The sequence below is a fragment of the Ammospiza caudacuta genome, chromosome 39 (genome assembly GCF_027887145.1).
Source record: "Ammospiza caudacuta isolate bAmmCau1 chromosome 39, bAmmCau1.pri, whole genome shotgun sequence".
NCBI classification, from domain to species: domain Eukaryota; kingdom Metazoa; phylum Chordata; class Aves; order Passeriformes; family Passerellidae; genus Ammospiza; species Ammospiza caudacuta.
Genome location: NC_080631.1, coordinates 614,218 through 628,873, shown reverse-complemented (window position 1 = coordinate 628,873; position 14,656 = coordinate 614,218). Strand labels below are relative to the sequence as shown.

General features: G+C 44.7%; 1 protein-coding gene across 1 annotated transcript in view; it reads left to right on the top strand.

Moving 5' to 3' along the window:
* The first annotated feature begins 556 nt into the window (after nucleotides 1-556).
* TGM1 (transglutaminase 1) overlaps nucleotides 557-14,656 on the top strand; it is a 35,612-nt gene continuing 21,512 nt past the window's right edge. The window contains exons 1-5 of the mRNA XM_058823202.1: nucleotides 557-588; nucleotides 5,293-5,512; nucleotides 7,940-8,116; nucleotides 11,873-12,151; nucleotides 14,354-14,472. Of these exons, the coding sequence (XP_058679185.1) occupies nucleotides 5,296-5,512; nucleotides 7,940-8,116; nucleotides 11,873-12,151; nucleotides 14,354-14,472 (792 nt within the window). The 5' untranslated portion in view covers nucleotides 557-588; nucleotides 5,293-5,295. The remainder of the gene's footprint in view (nucleotides 589-5,292; nucleotides 5,513-7,939; nucleotides 8,117-11,872; nucleotides 12,152-14,353; nucleotides 14,473-14,656) is intronic.

Sequence of the window (14,656 nt, the reverse complement as noted above, 5' to 3'; positions counted from 1 at the left end):
TTAAATTACCCATAGGGACCCCCTGCCACATAGTGAGCTATTGATTTAACCATAGAGACCCACCTGCCACATAGTGAGCCATTGCTTCAGCCCACAGCGACTCTCCCCGCCACAAAGTGGGCTCTACTGGTTTATACTGGTTTATACTGGGAGGGCGTTCGGGAGGCTCTGGAGCCCGCCGGGAACGACCTTGGTGGTCACTGGTTTATACTGGTTTATACTGGGAGGCTGCTCAGGAAGCTCCGGGAATGATTTCGGCAGTACTGGTTTATACTGGTTTATACTGGTTTATACTGGTTTATACTGGGAGGGCGCTCGGGACACTCTGGGCCCCACCGGGAACCGTTCCGGGTCGTTCCGCGCTTACTGGTTTATACTGGTTTGTACTGGGAGAGGTTCCGGCGGGGTGCCACATAGTGATCCATTACCGCGCCCCGTAGCGCCCCGCCTGCCAAATAGTGACCCCAGGTGTGGCCGCGGGGCGGGCGTGGCTTCACCTGGCCACGCCCCTTCCTCTGCTGGCCACGCCCCTTTCCCCGCTCCGCCGGCACTGGGAGTTACTGGGAGCTACTGGGAGCCCCCGAGGAGGTACTGGGAGCACTGGGAGGGCGAACTGGGCAAACTGGGAGCACTGGGAGAGGGTTACTGGGCAAACTGGGAGCACTGGGAAAGGGTTACTGGGCAAACTGGGAGCACTGGGAAGGGGTTACTGGCTCATACTGGGAGCACTGGGGGTTACTGGGAGCACTGGGAAAGGGTTACTGGGCAAACTGGGAGCACTGGGAGGGGGTTACTGGGCAAACTGGGAGCACTGGGAAGGGGTTACTGGGCAAACTGGGAGCACTGGGAAGGGGTTACTGGCTCATACTGGGAGCACTGGGGGTTACTGGGAGCACTGGGAAAGGGTTACTGGGCAAACTGGGAGCACTGGGAGGTACTGGGAGCACTGGGAAGGGGTTACTGGGCAAACTGGAAGCACTGGGAGCGGTTACTGGTTCATACTGGGAGCACTGGAAAGGGGTTACTGGTTCATACTGGGAGCACTGGAAAGGGGTTACTGGTTCATACTGGGAGCACTGGGAGGTACTGGGAGCACTGGGAAGGGGTTACTGGGCAAACTGGGAGGGCGAACTGGGCAAACTGGGAGCACTGGGGGTTACTGGTTCATACTGGGAGCACTGGGAGGTACTGGGAGTACTGGGAGGGCGAACTGGGCAAACTGGGAGTACTGGGAGCACTGGGAAAGGGTTACTGGGCAAACTGGGAGCACTGGGAGCCGTTACTGGGAGGCACTGGGGGTTACTGGTTCATACTGGGAGCACTGGGAGCGGTTACTGGTTCATACTGGGAGCACTGGGAGCCGTTACTGGGAGGCACTGGGGGTTACTGGTTCATACTGGGAGCACTGGGAGGTACTGGGAGCACTGGGAAGGGGTTACTGGGCAAACTGGGAGGGCAAACTGGGCAAACTGGGAGCACTGGGAGCGGTTACTGGTTCATACTGGGAGCACTGGGAGGGGTCACCGGGGCTGCCGGAAACGGGAACTGGGAGTTACTGGGAGTTACTGGGAGTTACTGGGAGGCGTCACTGGCCAAACTGGGAGCACTGGGAGGCGTCACTGGGCGAACTGGGAGGGGTCACTGGGCAAACTGGGAGAACTGGTCTGGCTGGGGAGGAGCTGCTGGGACAGGCCCGGCCCGGGGGGACTGGGAGGGACTGGGATGGACTGGGAGGGACTGGGATGGACTGGGAGGGACTGGGAGGGACTGGGAGCGGCTTCCGGGTTGAACTGGGAGCACTGGGAGCTGTTACTGGTTTGTACTGGGAGGGACTGGAGGGTTACTGGTTCATACTGGGAGCACTGGGAGGGGTTACTGGTTTGTACTGGGAGGGACTGGAGGGTTACTGGTTCATACTGGGAGCACTGGGAGCTGTTACTGGTTTGTACTGGGAGGGACTGGTCCATACTGGGAGCACTGGGAGCGGGTACTGGTTTATACTGGGAGGGGCTGGTCCGTACTGGGAGCACTGGGAGCTGTTACTGGTTTGTACTGGGAGGGACTGGTCTGTACTGGGAGCACTGGGAGCCGTTACTGGGATGGACTGGAAGGGACTGGAGGGTTACTGGTCCATACTGGGAGCACTGGGAGCGGATACTGGTTTGTACTGGGAGGGACTGGTCCGTACTGGGAGCTGTTACTGGTTTGTACTGGGAGGGACTGGAGGGTTACTGGTTCATACTGGGAGCACTGGGAGCCGTTACTGGTTTGTACTGGGAGGGACTGGTCCATACTGGGAGCACTGGGAGCTGTTACTGGTTCATACTGGGAAGGACTGGGGATTACTGGTTTATACTGGGAGCGGTTACTGGGCCATACTGGGAGCACTGGGAGCCGTTACTGGTTCATACTGGGACAGACTGGGGGTTACTGGTTTATACTGGGAGCAGTTACTGGGCCATACTGGGAGCACTGGGAGCGGTCACTGGTTCATACTGGGAGGCACTGGTCCATACTGGGAGCACTGGGAGCTGTTACTGGTTTGTACTGGGATGGACTGGGCCATACTGGGAACACTGGGAGCCGTTACTGGGAGTTACTGGTTCATACTGGGGTTTTACTGGTCCATACTGGGAGCACTGGGAGCGCATACTGGTTTGTACTGAGACATACTGGGGATTACTGGTCCATACTGGGAGCACTGGGAGCCGTTACTGGTCCATACTGGGAAGGGCTGGGCCATACTGGGATCCCGTCAGGGGTTACTGGGATGGACTGGGATGTACTGGGATGTACTGGGATGTACTGGGAGCACTGGTCTATACTGGGAGGGGTCACTGGTTCATACTGGGAGCGGTTACTGGTTTGTACTGGGATGGAACTGGTCCATACTTGGAGCACTGGGAGCCGTTACTGGTTTGTACTGGGATGGAACTGGTCTATACTGGGAGCACTGGGAGCCGTTACTGGTCCATACTGGGAAGGACTGGGGGTTACTGGGAGCACTGGGAGCCGTTAGTGGTTCATACTGGTTCGTACTGGGGGTTACTGGTTTATACTGGGAGCGATTACTGGGCCATACTGGGAGCACTGGGAGCGGTCACTGGTTTATACTGGGATGGACTGGGGGTTACTGGTTTATACTGGGAGCGGTTACTGGTTTGTACTGGGATGGAACTGGTCCATACTCGGAGCACTGGGAGCCGTTACTGGTTTGTACTGGGAGGCACTGGTCTATACTGGGAGCACTGGGAGCTGGTACTGGTTCATACTGGGATGGACTGGGGGTTACTGGTTTATACTGGGAGCGGTTACTGGTCCATACTGGGAGCACTGGGAGCCGTTACTGGTTCATACTGGGATGGACTGGGGGTTACTGGTTTATACTGGGAGCCGTTACTGGTTCATACTGGGACGGACTGGGGGTTACTGGTTTATACTGGGAGAAGTTACTGGTCCATACTGGGAGCACTGGGAGCCGTTACTGGTTTATACTGGGAAGGACTGGGCCATACTGGGAGCACTGGGATGGGTTTTACTGGTTCATACTGGGATGGACTGGGGGTTACTGGTTTATACTGGGAGAAGTTACTGGTCCATACTGGGAGCACTGGGAGCCGTTACTGGTTTGTACTGGGAAGGACTGGGCCATACTGGGAGCACTGGGATAGGTTTTACTGGTCCATACTGGGAGCACTGGGAGCCGTTACTGGTTTATACTGGGAGTCACTGGTTCATACTGGGATGGACTGGGAGGGTTGTACTGGTCCATACTGGTTTGTACTGGTTTATACTGGTCTATAATGGTCTATAATGGTCACTTGACCTTATACTGGTTTATACTGGTCCATACTGGTTTATACTGGTTTTTATCATTTTTTACCAATTTTTACCATCTGTCCTGGTTTATACTGGTCCATACTGGTCCATACTGGTTTATACTGGTTTTTACAATTTTTTATCGGTTTTTACTGGTTTTTACCATCTATCCTGGTTCCTACTGGTTTATACTGGTTTATACTGGTCTTTACTGGTCTTTACTGGTCTTTACTGGTCTCTACCACCTAACCTTACACTGGTTTATACTGGTCCATACTGGTTTATACTGGTTTATACTGGTTTATACTGGTTTTTACCTATTTTTTCCTGGTTTTTCCCACCCATACCAGTTCATACCGGTCTATACTGGTTTATACTGGTTTATACTGGTCCATACTGGTTTGTACTGGTGTATACCAGTCCATGCTGGTCCATACTGGTTTATGGTGGTTTATACTGGTCTATACTGGTCTATACTGGTCTATACTGGTTTATACTGCTTGTTAACCATTTATACTGGTCCATACTGCTTTATACTGGTCTCTACCACCTAACCTTTACTGGTTTATACTGGTTTTTACTGGTTTATACTGGTTTTTACTGGTCCATACTGGTTTATACTGGTTTTTACCCATTTTTTACTGGTTTTTACCATCTATCCTGGTTCCTACTGGTTTATACTGGTCTCCACCATTCACCTTTTACTGGTCCATACTGGTTTATACTGGTTTATACTGGTTTTTACTGGTTTTTACTGGTTTATACTGGTTTTACCCTTTTTTCCCTGCTCTTTCCTGGTTTTTCCCACCCATACCGGTCCATACCGGTTTGCACTGGTTTGTAACCATTTCTACTGGTCCATACTGGTCCATACTGGTTTGTACTGGTCCATACTGGTTTACACTGGTCTCTACCATTCACCTTTACTAGTTTATACTGGTTTATACTGGTTTATGCTGGTTTTTACTCTTTTTTTCCTGTTTTCCTTTTGTTTTATTTTTTCTGGTTTTTACCACCTACACTGGGCCATACTGGTCCATACTGGTTTATACTGGTCTCTACCGCCTAACCTTTACTGGTTTATACTGGTTTATACTGGTTCATACTGGTTTATACTGGTCCATACTGGTTTATACTGGTTTATACTGGTCTCTACTACTAACCTTATACTGCTTTTTACTGCTTTTTACTGGTTTTTACTGTTTTTTACTGGTTTATACTGGTTTATACTGGTTTTTACTGGTTTATACTGGTTTATACTGGTTTATACTGGTTTATACTGGTTTATACTGGTTTTTACTGGTTTATACTGGTTTATACTGGTTTTTACTGGTTTTTACTGGTTTATACTGGTTTTTACTGGTTTATACTGGTTTATACTGGTTTATACTGGTTTTTACTGGTTTATACTGGTTTATACTGGTTTATACTGGTCCATACTGGTCCATACCGGTTCTCGCCGCTCTGTTGCAGGCCATGCCGGACCCGCGGTTGGACCCGGGCCGTTTCGCCTCCGTGCGCTCCCCGCCGCAGGCCCCGCCCCCCGCGCGCCGCGGGCTGTGGCGCCGCCTGGCGGCCAAGGGCGGCTGCTGCGGCTGCTGCGGCCGCTGCGGGGGCCGCGAGCGCGAGCGCGAGTGGGAGCCCATCCCGGGCGAGGTGCCCGGCAGGAGGGCGGCGCAGCCCATACGGCCAGGTAGGGGTTAAAAATCCCCGGAAGTATCCCTGAGGTTTCTCTGAAATTCAAAAAAAAAAATCCCTCCCAAAAAGCCCCAAAACTCCTCGAAATTCCCGCGAAAAACCTCCGCAAAATCCCTTAAAAAAAAAAAAAAGCAAACAGATTTCCCCTTGAAAACCCCAAATCCGCCATTTTCCCTCACAAAATGGCCGCCGTCTCCTCCCCTCACCGTTTCCCCCCTCACAAAATGGCGGCCGTGGCTAAGCCACGCCCCTTTTTGCTTCCCCTCAGGCCTATTAAAAATCCCCGAGAAATTCCCCCAAAAAATCAAAAGTCCGAAAAAAAAATTCCCCCCCCAAAAAATCCCCCCCAAAAAATCCACAGAATTTCAAAATCAAAGTCCTTTAAAATTCCCCCTAAAATTCCCCTAAAAATTGCCAAAAAATCCTCTGAAAGTAAAAAAAAAAATCCCCAAAAAAACCCAAAAATTCCCCCTGAAAATCGTAACAATCCCCAAAAATTGCCCCAGAAATCACCAAAAATCCCATTAAATCCTCAGATGTTCAAAATGAAATCCTCAAAGAATTCCCCCCAAAAATCTCCAAAAAAATCCCCCCAACACATCCCATAAAATCCACAGAATTTCAAAAGCAAAATCCTTTAAAATTCCCCCTAAAATTCCCCTAAAAATTGCCAAAAAATCCGCTGAAATTCAAAACAAACGCCCACAAAAATCCCCTCAGGAATCCTCTCAGAAATCCCCTAAAATTCCCCTAAAACACTTTAAAAATAATAAAAAAAAAGTCCCCCAAAAAATCCTTCTTAAAAAATCCCCCAAAAATTCCCAAGAAGTCCCAAAAAAATCCCCCCAAAATCCCCAAATTCCCCCCTGAAAACCCCAAATCCGCCATTTTCCCTCACAAAATGGCCGCCGTCTCCTCCCCTCACCGTTTCCCCCCTCACAAAATGGCGGCTGTGGCTAAGCCCCGCCCCTTTTTGCTTTCCTGCAGGCCTATTAAAAATCCCCAAAAATGCCCCCAAAAAATCCTAAAAATTTCTTCTGAAATTCCAAAAAACTTCTTAAAAATACCCCAAAAATCCTTCCCAAAAAGCCCCAAAATTCCTTGAAATTACCCCAAAAAACCTCCAAAAAATCCTTTAAAAATAAAACCAAATTCCCCCCTGAAAACCCCAAATCCGCCATTTTCCCTCACAAAATGGCCGCTGTCTCCTCCCCTCACCATTTCCCTCTCACAAAATGGCGGCTGTGGCTTAGCCCCGCCCCTTTTTGCTTCCCCTCAGGCCTATTAAAAATCCCCCAAAATGCCCCCAAAAAATCCTAAAAATTTCTTCCGAAATTCCAAAAAATCCTTCCCAAAAATACCCCGAAAATCCTTCCCAAAGCGCCCCAAAATTCTTCAAAATTCCCCCCAAAATCCCTTAAAAAAAAAAACCAAATTCCCCCCTGAAAACCCCAAATCCGCCATTTTCCCTCACAAAATGGCCGCCGTCTCCTCCCCTCACGGTTTTCCCCTCACAAAATGGCGGCCGTGGTTAAGCCACGCCCCTTTTCGCTTTCCTGCAGGCCTATTAAAAATCCCCCAAAATCTCCGCATAAAATCCTAAAAATTTCTTCTGAAATTCCCAAAAAATTCCCCAAAAAAATCCCCCCAAAAAGCCCCAAAATTCCTCGAAATTACCCCAAAAAACCTCCAAAAAATCCCTTAAAATAAACCCCCAAATTCCCCCCTGAAAACCCCAAATCCGCCATTTTCCCTCACAAAATGGCCGCCGTCTCCTCCCCTCACCGTTTCCCCCCTCACAAAATGGCGGCTGTGGCTAAGCCCCGCCCCTTTTTGCTTTCCTGCAGGCCTATTAAAAATCCCCAAAAATGCCCCCAAAAAATCCTAAAAATTTCTTCTGAAATTCCAAAAAATTCCCAAAAAAAATCCCCCCAAAAAGCCCCAAAATTCCTTGAAGTTACCCCAAAAAGCTTCCAAAAAATCCTTTAAAAATAAAAACAAATTCCCCCCTGAAAACCCCAAATCCGCCATTTTCCCTCACAAAATGGCCGCCGTCTCATCCCCTCACCATTTCCCCCTCACAAAATGGCGGCCCTGGCTTAGCCACGCCCCTTTTTGCTTTCCTGCAGGCCTATTGAAAATCCCTAAAAATGCCCCCAAAAAATCCTAAAAATTTCTTCTGAAATTCCAAAAAATTTCTTAAAAATACCCCAAAAATCCTTCCCAAAAAGCCCCAAAATTCCTTGAAATTACCCCAAAAAACCTCCAAAAAATCCTTTAAAAATAAAGACAAATTCCCCACTGAAAACCCCAAATCCGCCATTTTCCCTCACAAAATGGCCGCCGTCTCCTTCCCTCACCATTCCCCCCGTCACAAAATGGCGGCCCTGGCTTAGCCCCGCCCCTTTTCGCTTTCCCGCAGGCCTATTGGCTCCGGTGTGGCTCCGCCCCGGCTCGTCGGCCAATCGCGTGGCTCACCACACCCAGGAGTTCGCCTGGCGCCCCCTGGTGGTCAGGAGGGGGCAGCGCTTCCATGTGGGCGTGGCCTTGCCCCGCCCCCTGCGGGAGGGGGAGGGGCTATGCCTGGAGCTCACCCTGGGTATGCAAATGAGGGAAGGTTCCGGAAAATTCGTGATTTTTTAAAAAAAATTTGGAAATTTAGGGGAAAATTTGGGGAGAATTTGGGAAAATTTGGGGATTTTTAGGGGGAAAAATTGGGGATTTTGGGGAGAATTTTGGGGAAATTTTGTGAATTTTTTGGGATTTTAGGGGGGGGAAATATGAGGATTTGGGGGGAAAATTTTGGGAATTTTTGGGGAAAAGTTTGGGGGTTTTGGGGGGGAAAATTTGGGAATTTGGGGAAAATTTGGGAGAATTTTGGAGAAATTGGAGGAAAATTTGGGGAAAATTTTTGGAGTTTTTTGGGGGGAAAATTCGAGGATTTGGGGTCAAAAATTTGGGTGAAATTTTAGGGGAACTCGGGGGAAAATTTGAGGGATTTTGGAGGGAGAATTTGAAAACTTCCGGGGCAGAAAATTTGGGATTTTGGGGTCATAAATTTGTGGGAGTTTTGGGAAAATTTGGAAGAAAATTTGGGGAAAATTTGGGGAATTTGGGGGTAAAATTTGGGAATTTTGGTGGGAAAATTTGAGGAATTTTGGTGGGAAAATTTGAGGAATTTTGGGGGAAATTGGGGGAATTTTGATGAAAATTTGAGGAATTTTGGGGGAAAATTTTGAGGATTTGGGGTCAAAAAATTGGGGCAAATTTAGGGGAAGTTTTGAGGGGAAATTTGGGAAAATTTTGGGAGAATTTGGAAGAAAATTCTGGAATTTTCAGGGATTTTTTTAGGGGAGAATTGGAGGATTTTGGTGTCAAAAATTTGGGGATTTTGGGGAGAAAATTTGGGAATTTGGGTTCAAAAATTGGGAGAATTTGGGGAAAATTTGAGGAATTTTGGGGAGAAATTTTGGGGGAATTTGGGGAAAATTTGAGGAATCTTGAGGGAAAATTTTGGGGATTTTGGGGGGAAATTTAAAAAATTTTGGGATGAAAATTTGGGATTTCGGGGTCAAAATTTTGGGGGAAATTTTGGGAAAATTGGGGATTTGGGGAGAAAAATGGGAATTTTGGGAGAATTCAGAAGAAAATTTTGGGGGACAAATTTTTGAATTTGGAGGTGGAAATTTGGTGAGAAATTTCTGGATTTTGAGGTAAAAAATTTGGGAATTTTTATGAGAAAATTTTGGGATTTGCGATGGGAAATTGGGAAAATTTTGTGGGAAAATTTTGGATTTTTGAGGGGGAAATTTGGGGGATTTTGAGGCAAAATTTCGGGGATTTTAATTGGAAAATCGCAGGGAAATTTTGGGGGAAATTTTGGAATTTTTGGTGAAAATTTGGGGAATTCGGAGGTAAAATTTGGGGATTTTTGTGGGTAAAATTTGTGGATTTTGAGGTTAAAATTTGGGAATTTTTGTGGGAAAATTTGGGCATTTGATGGAAAATTGGGAAATTTGGAAGAAATATTTGAATTTTGGGGGGAATTTTGCAGTAAAATTGGGAGATTTTGTGGGAATCCTTGTGGGGAATTCTGAGTTGAAATTTTGGGAATTTTTATGGGAAAAATTTGGGAATTTTGAGGTGAAATTTTGGGAAATTTTATGGAAATTTGGTGGGAAATTTTGGGGTAAAATTTTGGGAATTTTTGTGGGAAATTTGGTGGGGAAATTTAGGGAAAATTTAGGAATTTTTCTGGGAAAAATTTGGGAATTTTTTGGGAAAAATTTGAGAACTTTGAGGTGAAATTTTGGGAAATTTTATGGAAATTTGGTGGGAAATTTTGGGGTAAAATTTTGGGAATTTTTGTGGGAAATTTGGTGGGGAAATTTAGGGAAAATTTAGGAATTTTTCTGGGAAAAATTTGGGAATTTTTTCGGGGAAAAATTTGGGAATTTTGAGGTGAAATTTTGGGAAATTTTATGGAAATTTGGAGGGAAAATTTGGGGTGAAATTGTGGGAAATTTTATGGAAATTTGGTGGGAAATTTCTGGACTTTGAGGTAAAATTTTGGGAATTTTTATGGGAAATTTGGTGTGGAAATTTGGGGAAAATTTAGGAATTTTTCTGGGAAAAATTTGGGAATTTCTTGGGAAAAATTTGTGAATTTTGAGGTGGAATTTTGGGAAATTTTATGGAAATTTGGTGGGGAAATTTGGGGAAAATTTAGGAATTTTTCTGGGAAAAATTTGGGATTTTTTCTGGGAAAAATTTGGGAATTTTTTGGGAAAAATTTGAGAACTTTGAGGTGAAATTTTGGGAAATTTTATGGAAATTTGGTGGGAAATTTTGGGGTAAAATTTTGGGAATTTTTGTGGGAAATTTGGTGGGGAAATTTAGGGAAAATTTAGGAATTTTTCTGGGAAAAATTTGGGAATTTTTTCGGGGAAAAATTTGGGAATTTTGAGGTGAAATTTTGGGAAATTTTATGGAAATTTGGAGGGAAAATTTGGGGTGAAATTGTGGGAAATTTTATGGAAATTTGGTGGGAAATTTCTGGACTTTGAGGTAAAATTTTGGGAATTTTTATGGGAAATTTGGTGTGGAAATGTGGGGAAAATTTAGGAATTTTTCTGGGAAAAATTTGGGAATTTCTTGGGAAAAATTTGTGAATTTTGAGGTGGAATTTTGGGAAATTTTATGGAAATTTGGTGGGGAAATTTGGGGAAAATTTAGGAATTTTTCTGGGAAAAATTTGGGATTTTTTCTGGGAAAAATTTGGGAGTTTTGGGGGAAAAATTTGAGAATTTCGAGGTGAAATTTTGGGAAATTTTATGGAAATTCGGTGGGAAATTTTGGGGTCAAATTTTGGGAATTTTGTGGGAAATTTGGTGGGGAAATTTGGGGAAAATTTAGGAATTTTTCTGGGAAAAATTTGGGAATTTTTTCAGGAAAAATTTGGGAATTTTTGCGGGAAAAATTTAGGATATTTCTGGGAAAAATTTGGGATTTTTTGGGGGAAAAATTTGGGAATTTCGAGGTGAAATTTTGGGAAATTTTATAGAAATTTGGTGGGAAATTTGGGGTAAAAATTTGGGAATTTTAATGGGAATTTTCGGGAATTTTTTCTGGGCAGTTCAGAAAATTTTGTTTGCAATTTTCGGATTGATGTTAAAATATGCAAATGTATGCAAATTTCCCCGGCAGGCCCCAACCCGCAGGTGTCCAAGGGCACGCACGTCCTGGTGCCGCTGGGAAATTTGGGGTGAAATTTTGGAAATTTGATGGAAAATTGGGAATTTTGGTGGAAATATTTGAATTTTTGGGGGGAATTTTGGTGTAAAATTGTGGGAATTCTTGTTGGGAATTCTGAGTTGAAATTTTGGGAATTTTTATGGGAAATTTGGTGGGGAAATTTGGGGAAAATTTGGGATTTTTTCTGGGCAAAATTTGGGATTTTTGGGGGAAAAATTGGGGAATTTCGAGGTGAAATTTTGGGAAATTTTATGGAAATTTGGTGGGAAATTTTGGGGTGAAATTTTGGGAATTTTTCTGGGAAGTTTGGTGGGGAAATTTGGGGAAAATTTGGGATTTTTTTCAGGAAAAATTTGGGAATTTTTGCGGGAAAAATTTAGGATATTTCTGGGAAAAATTTGGGATTTTTGGGGGAAAAATTTGGGAATTTCGAAGTGAAATTTTGGGAAATTTTATAGAAATTTGGTGGGAAATTTGGGGTAAAAATTTGGGAATTTTAATGGGAATTTTCGGGAATTTTTTCTGGGCAGTTCAGGAAATTTTGTTTGCAATTTTCGGATTGATGTTAAAATATGCAAATGTATGCAAATTTCCCCGGCAGGCCCCAACCCGCAGGTGTCCAAGGGCACGCACGTCCTGGTGCCGCTCGGCGACTCCTCCCCCACGGGCTGGAGGGCGGAGCTGGACGAGGGCGTGGCCGAGCCGCTGAGGGGCGTGGCCGGAAGCGACCACGCCCTGTGGGTGGGGCTGACGGCCCCGCCCACGGCTCCCATTGGTCGGTACCGGTTGAGCGTCAGGACCCGGACGGAGGCCGGGGAATTCGCGGCGCCGTTCGAGGCCGACAACGACGTCGTGCTGCTCTTCAACCCCTGGTGCCCCGGTGAGAATTTGGGGGGAAAAATGGGAATTTTGGGGAAAAAATGATTGGGAATGAGGGGGGAAAATGAGCGGGGAAATTGGGTGAAAATTGGGTGAAAAACGGGGAAAATATGGGGGGGAAAATGAGGAAAAAAAGCCAAAAAATTGGGGGAAAAATTGGAAAAAAATTGGAAGAAAATTGGGGGAAAAACGGGGAAAACATGGGGGAAAAATGAAGAAAAAAAGCCGAAAAATGGGGGGAAATGGGGAAAAAATTGGGGAGAAAAATGGGGATTTTGGGGAAAAAATAATTGGGAAGGAGGGGGGAAATGAGCGGGAAAATTGGGGGAAAAATGGAAAAAAATTGGGGGAAAATTGGGGGAAAAACGGGGAAAATATGGGGAAAAAAAATGAGGAAAAAAAGCCAAAAAAATGGGGGAAAATGGGGAGAAATTGGGGAAAAAAAGACGAAAAAATGGGGGAAAAACCAGGAAAAAAGAGGAAAATATGGGGGAAAATGGAAGAAAAAAGGGGGAAAAATGAGGAAAATTGGAAGAAAAAAGGGGAAAAAAACAGGAAAAAATGGAGAAAAAATGGGGGAAAATGGGGGAAAATTTTGAGAAAAAATGGGGGAAAATGGGGAAAAAATTGGGGGGTAAAATGGGGATTTTGGGGAAAAAATGATTGGGAATGAGGGGGAAAATGAGGGGAAAAATTGGGGAAAAATTGGAAGAAAATTGGGTGAAAAACGGGGAAAATATGGGGGAAAAATGAGGAAAAAAAGCCAAAAAAATGGGGAGAAATTGGTGAAAAAAAAAGACGAAAAAATGGGGGAAAAACCAGGAAAAAAGAGGAAAATATGGGGAAAAAAATGAAAGAATAAATGAGCAAAATTGATAGAAAATTGGGAAAAAACCAGGAAAAATTGGGAAAAAATAGAGAAAAAATGGAGCAAATTGGGGAAAAATTTGGGGGAAAAATGATTGGAAATGAGGGGGGAAAAATGGGGGAAAAGTTGGGGGAAAAATTGGAAAAAAATTGGAAGAAAATTGGGTGAAAAACGGGGAAAATATGGGGGAAAAATGAGGAGAAAAAGCCAAAAAAATGGGGGAAAAATAGGAAGAAAAAATGGGGGGGAAAGCAGGAAAAAAGAGGAAAAAATGGCGAAAAAAATGAGGAAAATTGGAAGAAAATTGGGGAAAAAACCCAGGAAAAATTGGGAAAAATTGAGAAAAAATGGGGGAAAATGGGGGAAATTTTGAGAAAAAATGGGGGAAAATGGGGAAAAAATTGGGGGGTAAAATGGGGATTTTGGGGAAAAAATGATTGGGAATGAGGGGGAAAATGAGCGGGGAAATTGGGGAAAAAATTGGAAAAAAATTGGGTGAAAATGGGGTGAAAAATGGGGAAAATATGGGGGGAAAATGAAGAAAAAAAGCCAAAAAATGGGGGAAAAATAAGAAGAAAAAATGGGGGGAAAAGCAGGAAAAAAGAGGAAAAAATGGGGAAAAAAATGAGGAAAATTGGAAGAAAATTGGGGAAAAAAGCAGGAAAAATTGGGAAAAAATGGAGAAAAAATGGGGGAAAATGGGGGAAAATTTTGAGAAAAAATGGGGGAAAAATGGGGAAAAATTGGGGGAAAATGGGAAAAAAATTGGAAGAAAATTGGGTGAAAAACGGGGAAAATATGGGGGAAAAATGAGGAAAAAAGCCAAAAAATGGGGGAAAATAAGAAGAAAAAATGGGGGGAAAAAGCAGGAAAAAATGGGGAAACAATGAGGAAAATTGGAAGAAAATTGGGAGAAAAACCCAGGAAAAATTGCGGAGAAATGGAGAAAAAATGGGGAAAATTGGGGAAAATTTTGAGAAAAAATGGGGGAAAAATGGGGATTTTGGGGAAAAATAATTGGGAATGAGGGGGAAAATGAGGGGAAAATTGGGGAAAAAATTGGAAAAAAATTGGAAGAAAATTGGGTGAAAAACGGGGAAAACATGGGGGAAAAAATGAGGAAACATGAAAGAAAATTGGGGAAAAAAACAGGAAAAAATGGAGAAAATAATGGGGGAAAATTGCAAAAAAATGGTGGATTTTTAGGGAAAAATTTGGGAAAATTTGAGGGAAAAGTTGGGGAGACCTGGGGGAGCTGCCAGGGTTTGATCCCTGCAGGGAAATTTGGGAATTTTGGGGTTTTTTGAGGGGAAAATTGGGATTTTTGGGGCGCAGAGGACTCGGTGTACATGGAGAAGACGAGCGAGCTGAGCGAGTACGTCCTGAACGAGAGCGGCCGCATCTTCTACGGCACCGAGGAGCAAATCGCCGAGCGGCACTGGAACTACGGCCAGGTCCGGGGAAACGGGACAAAATCACCCCAAAAATCAGAAAAAAATGCAAAAAAATCGCTCCCAAAATCGCCGGAAAATTGGCCAAAAATTGTAAAAAAATCGCCCCCAAAATCGCCTCAAAATTGCCCGAAAATCGCCACAAAATCGCCACAAAATATCCCAAAAATAGTCCAAAAATAGCGCC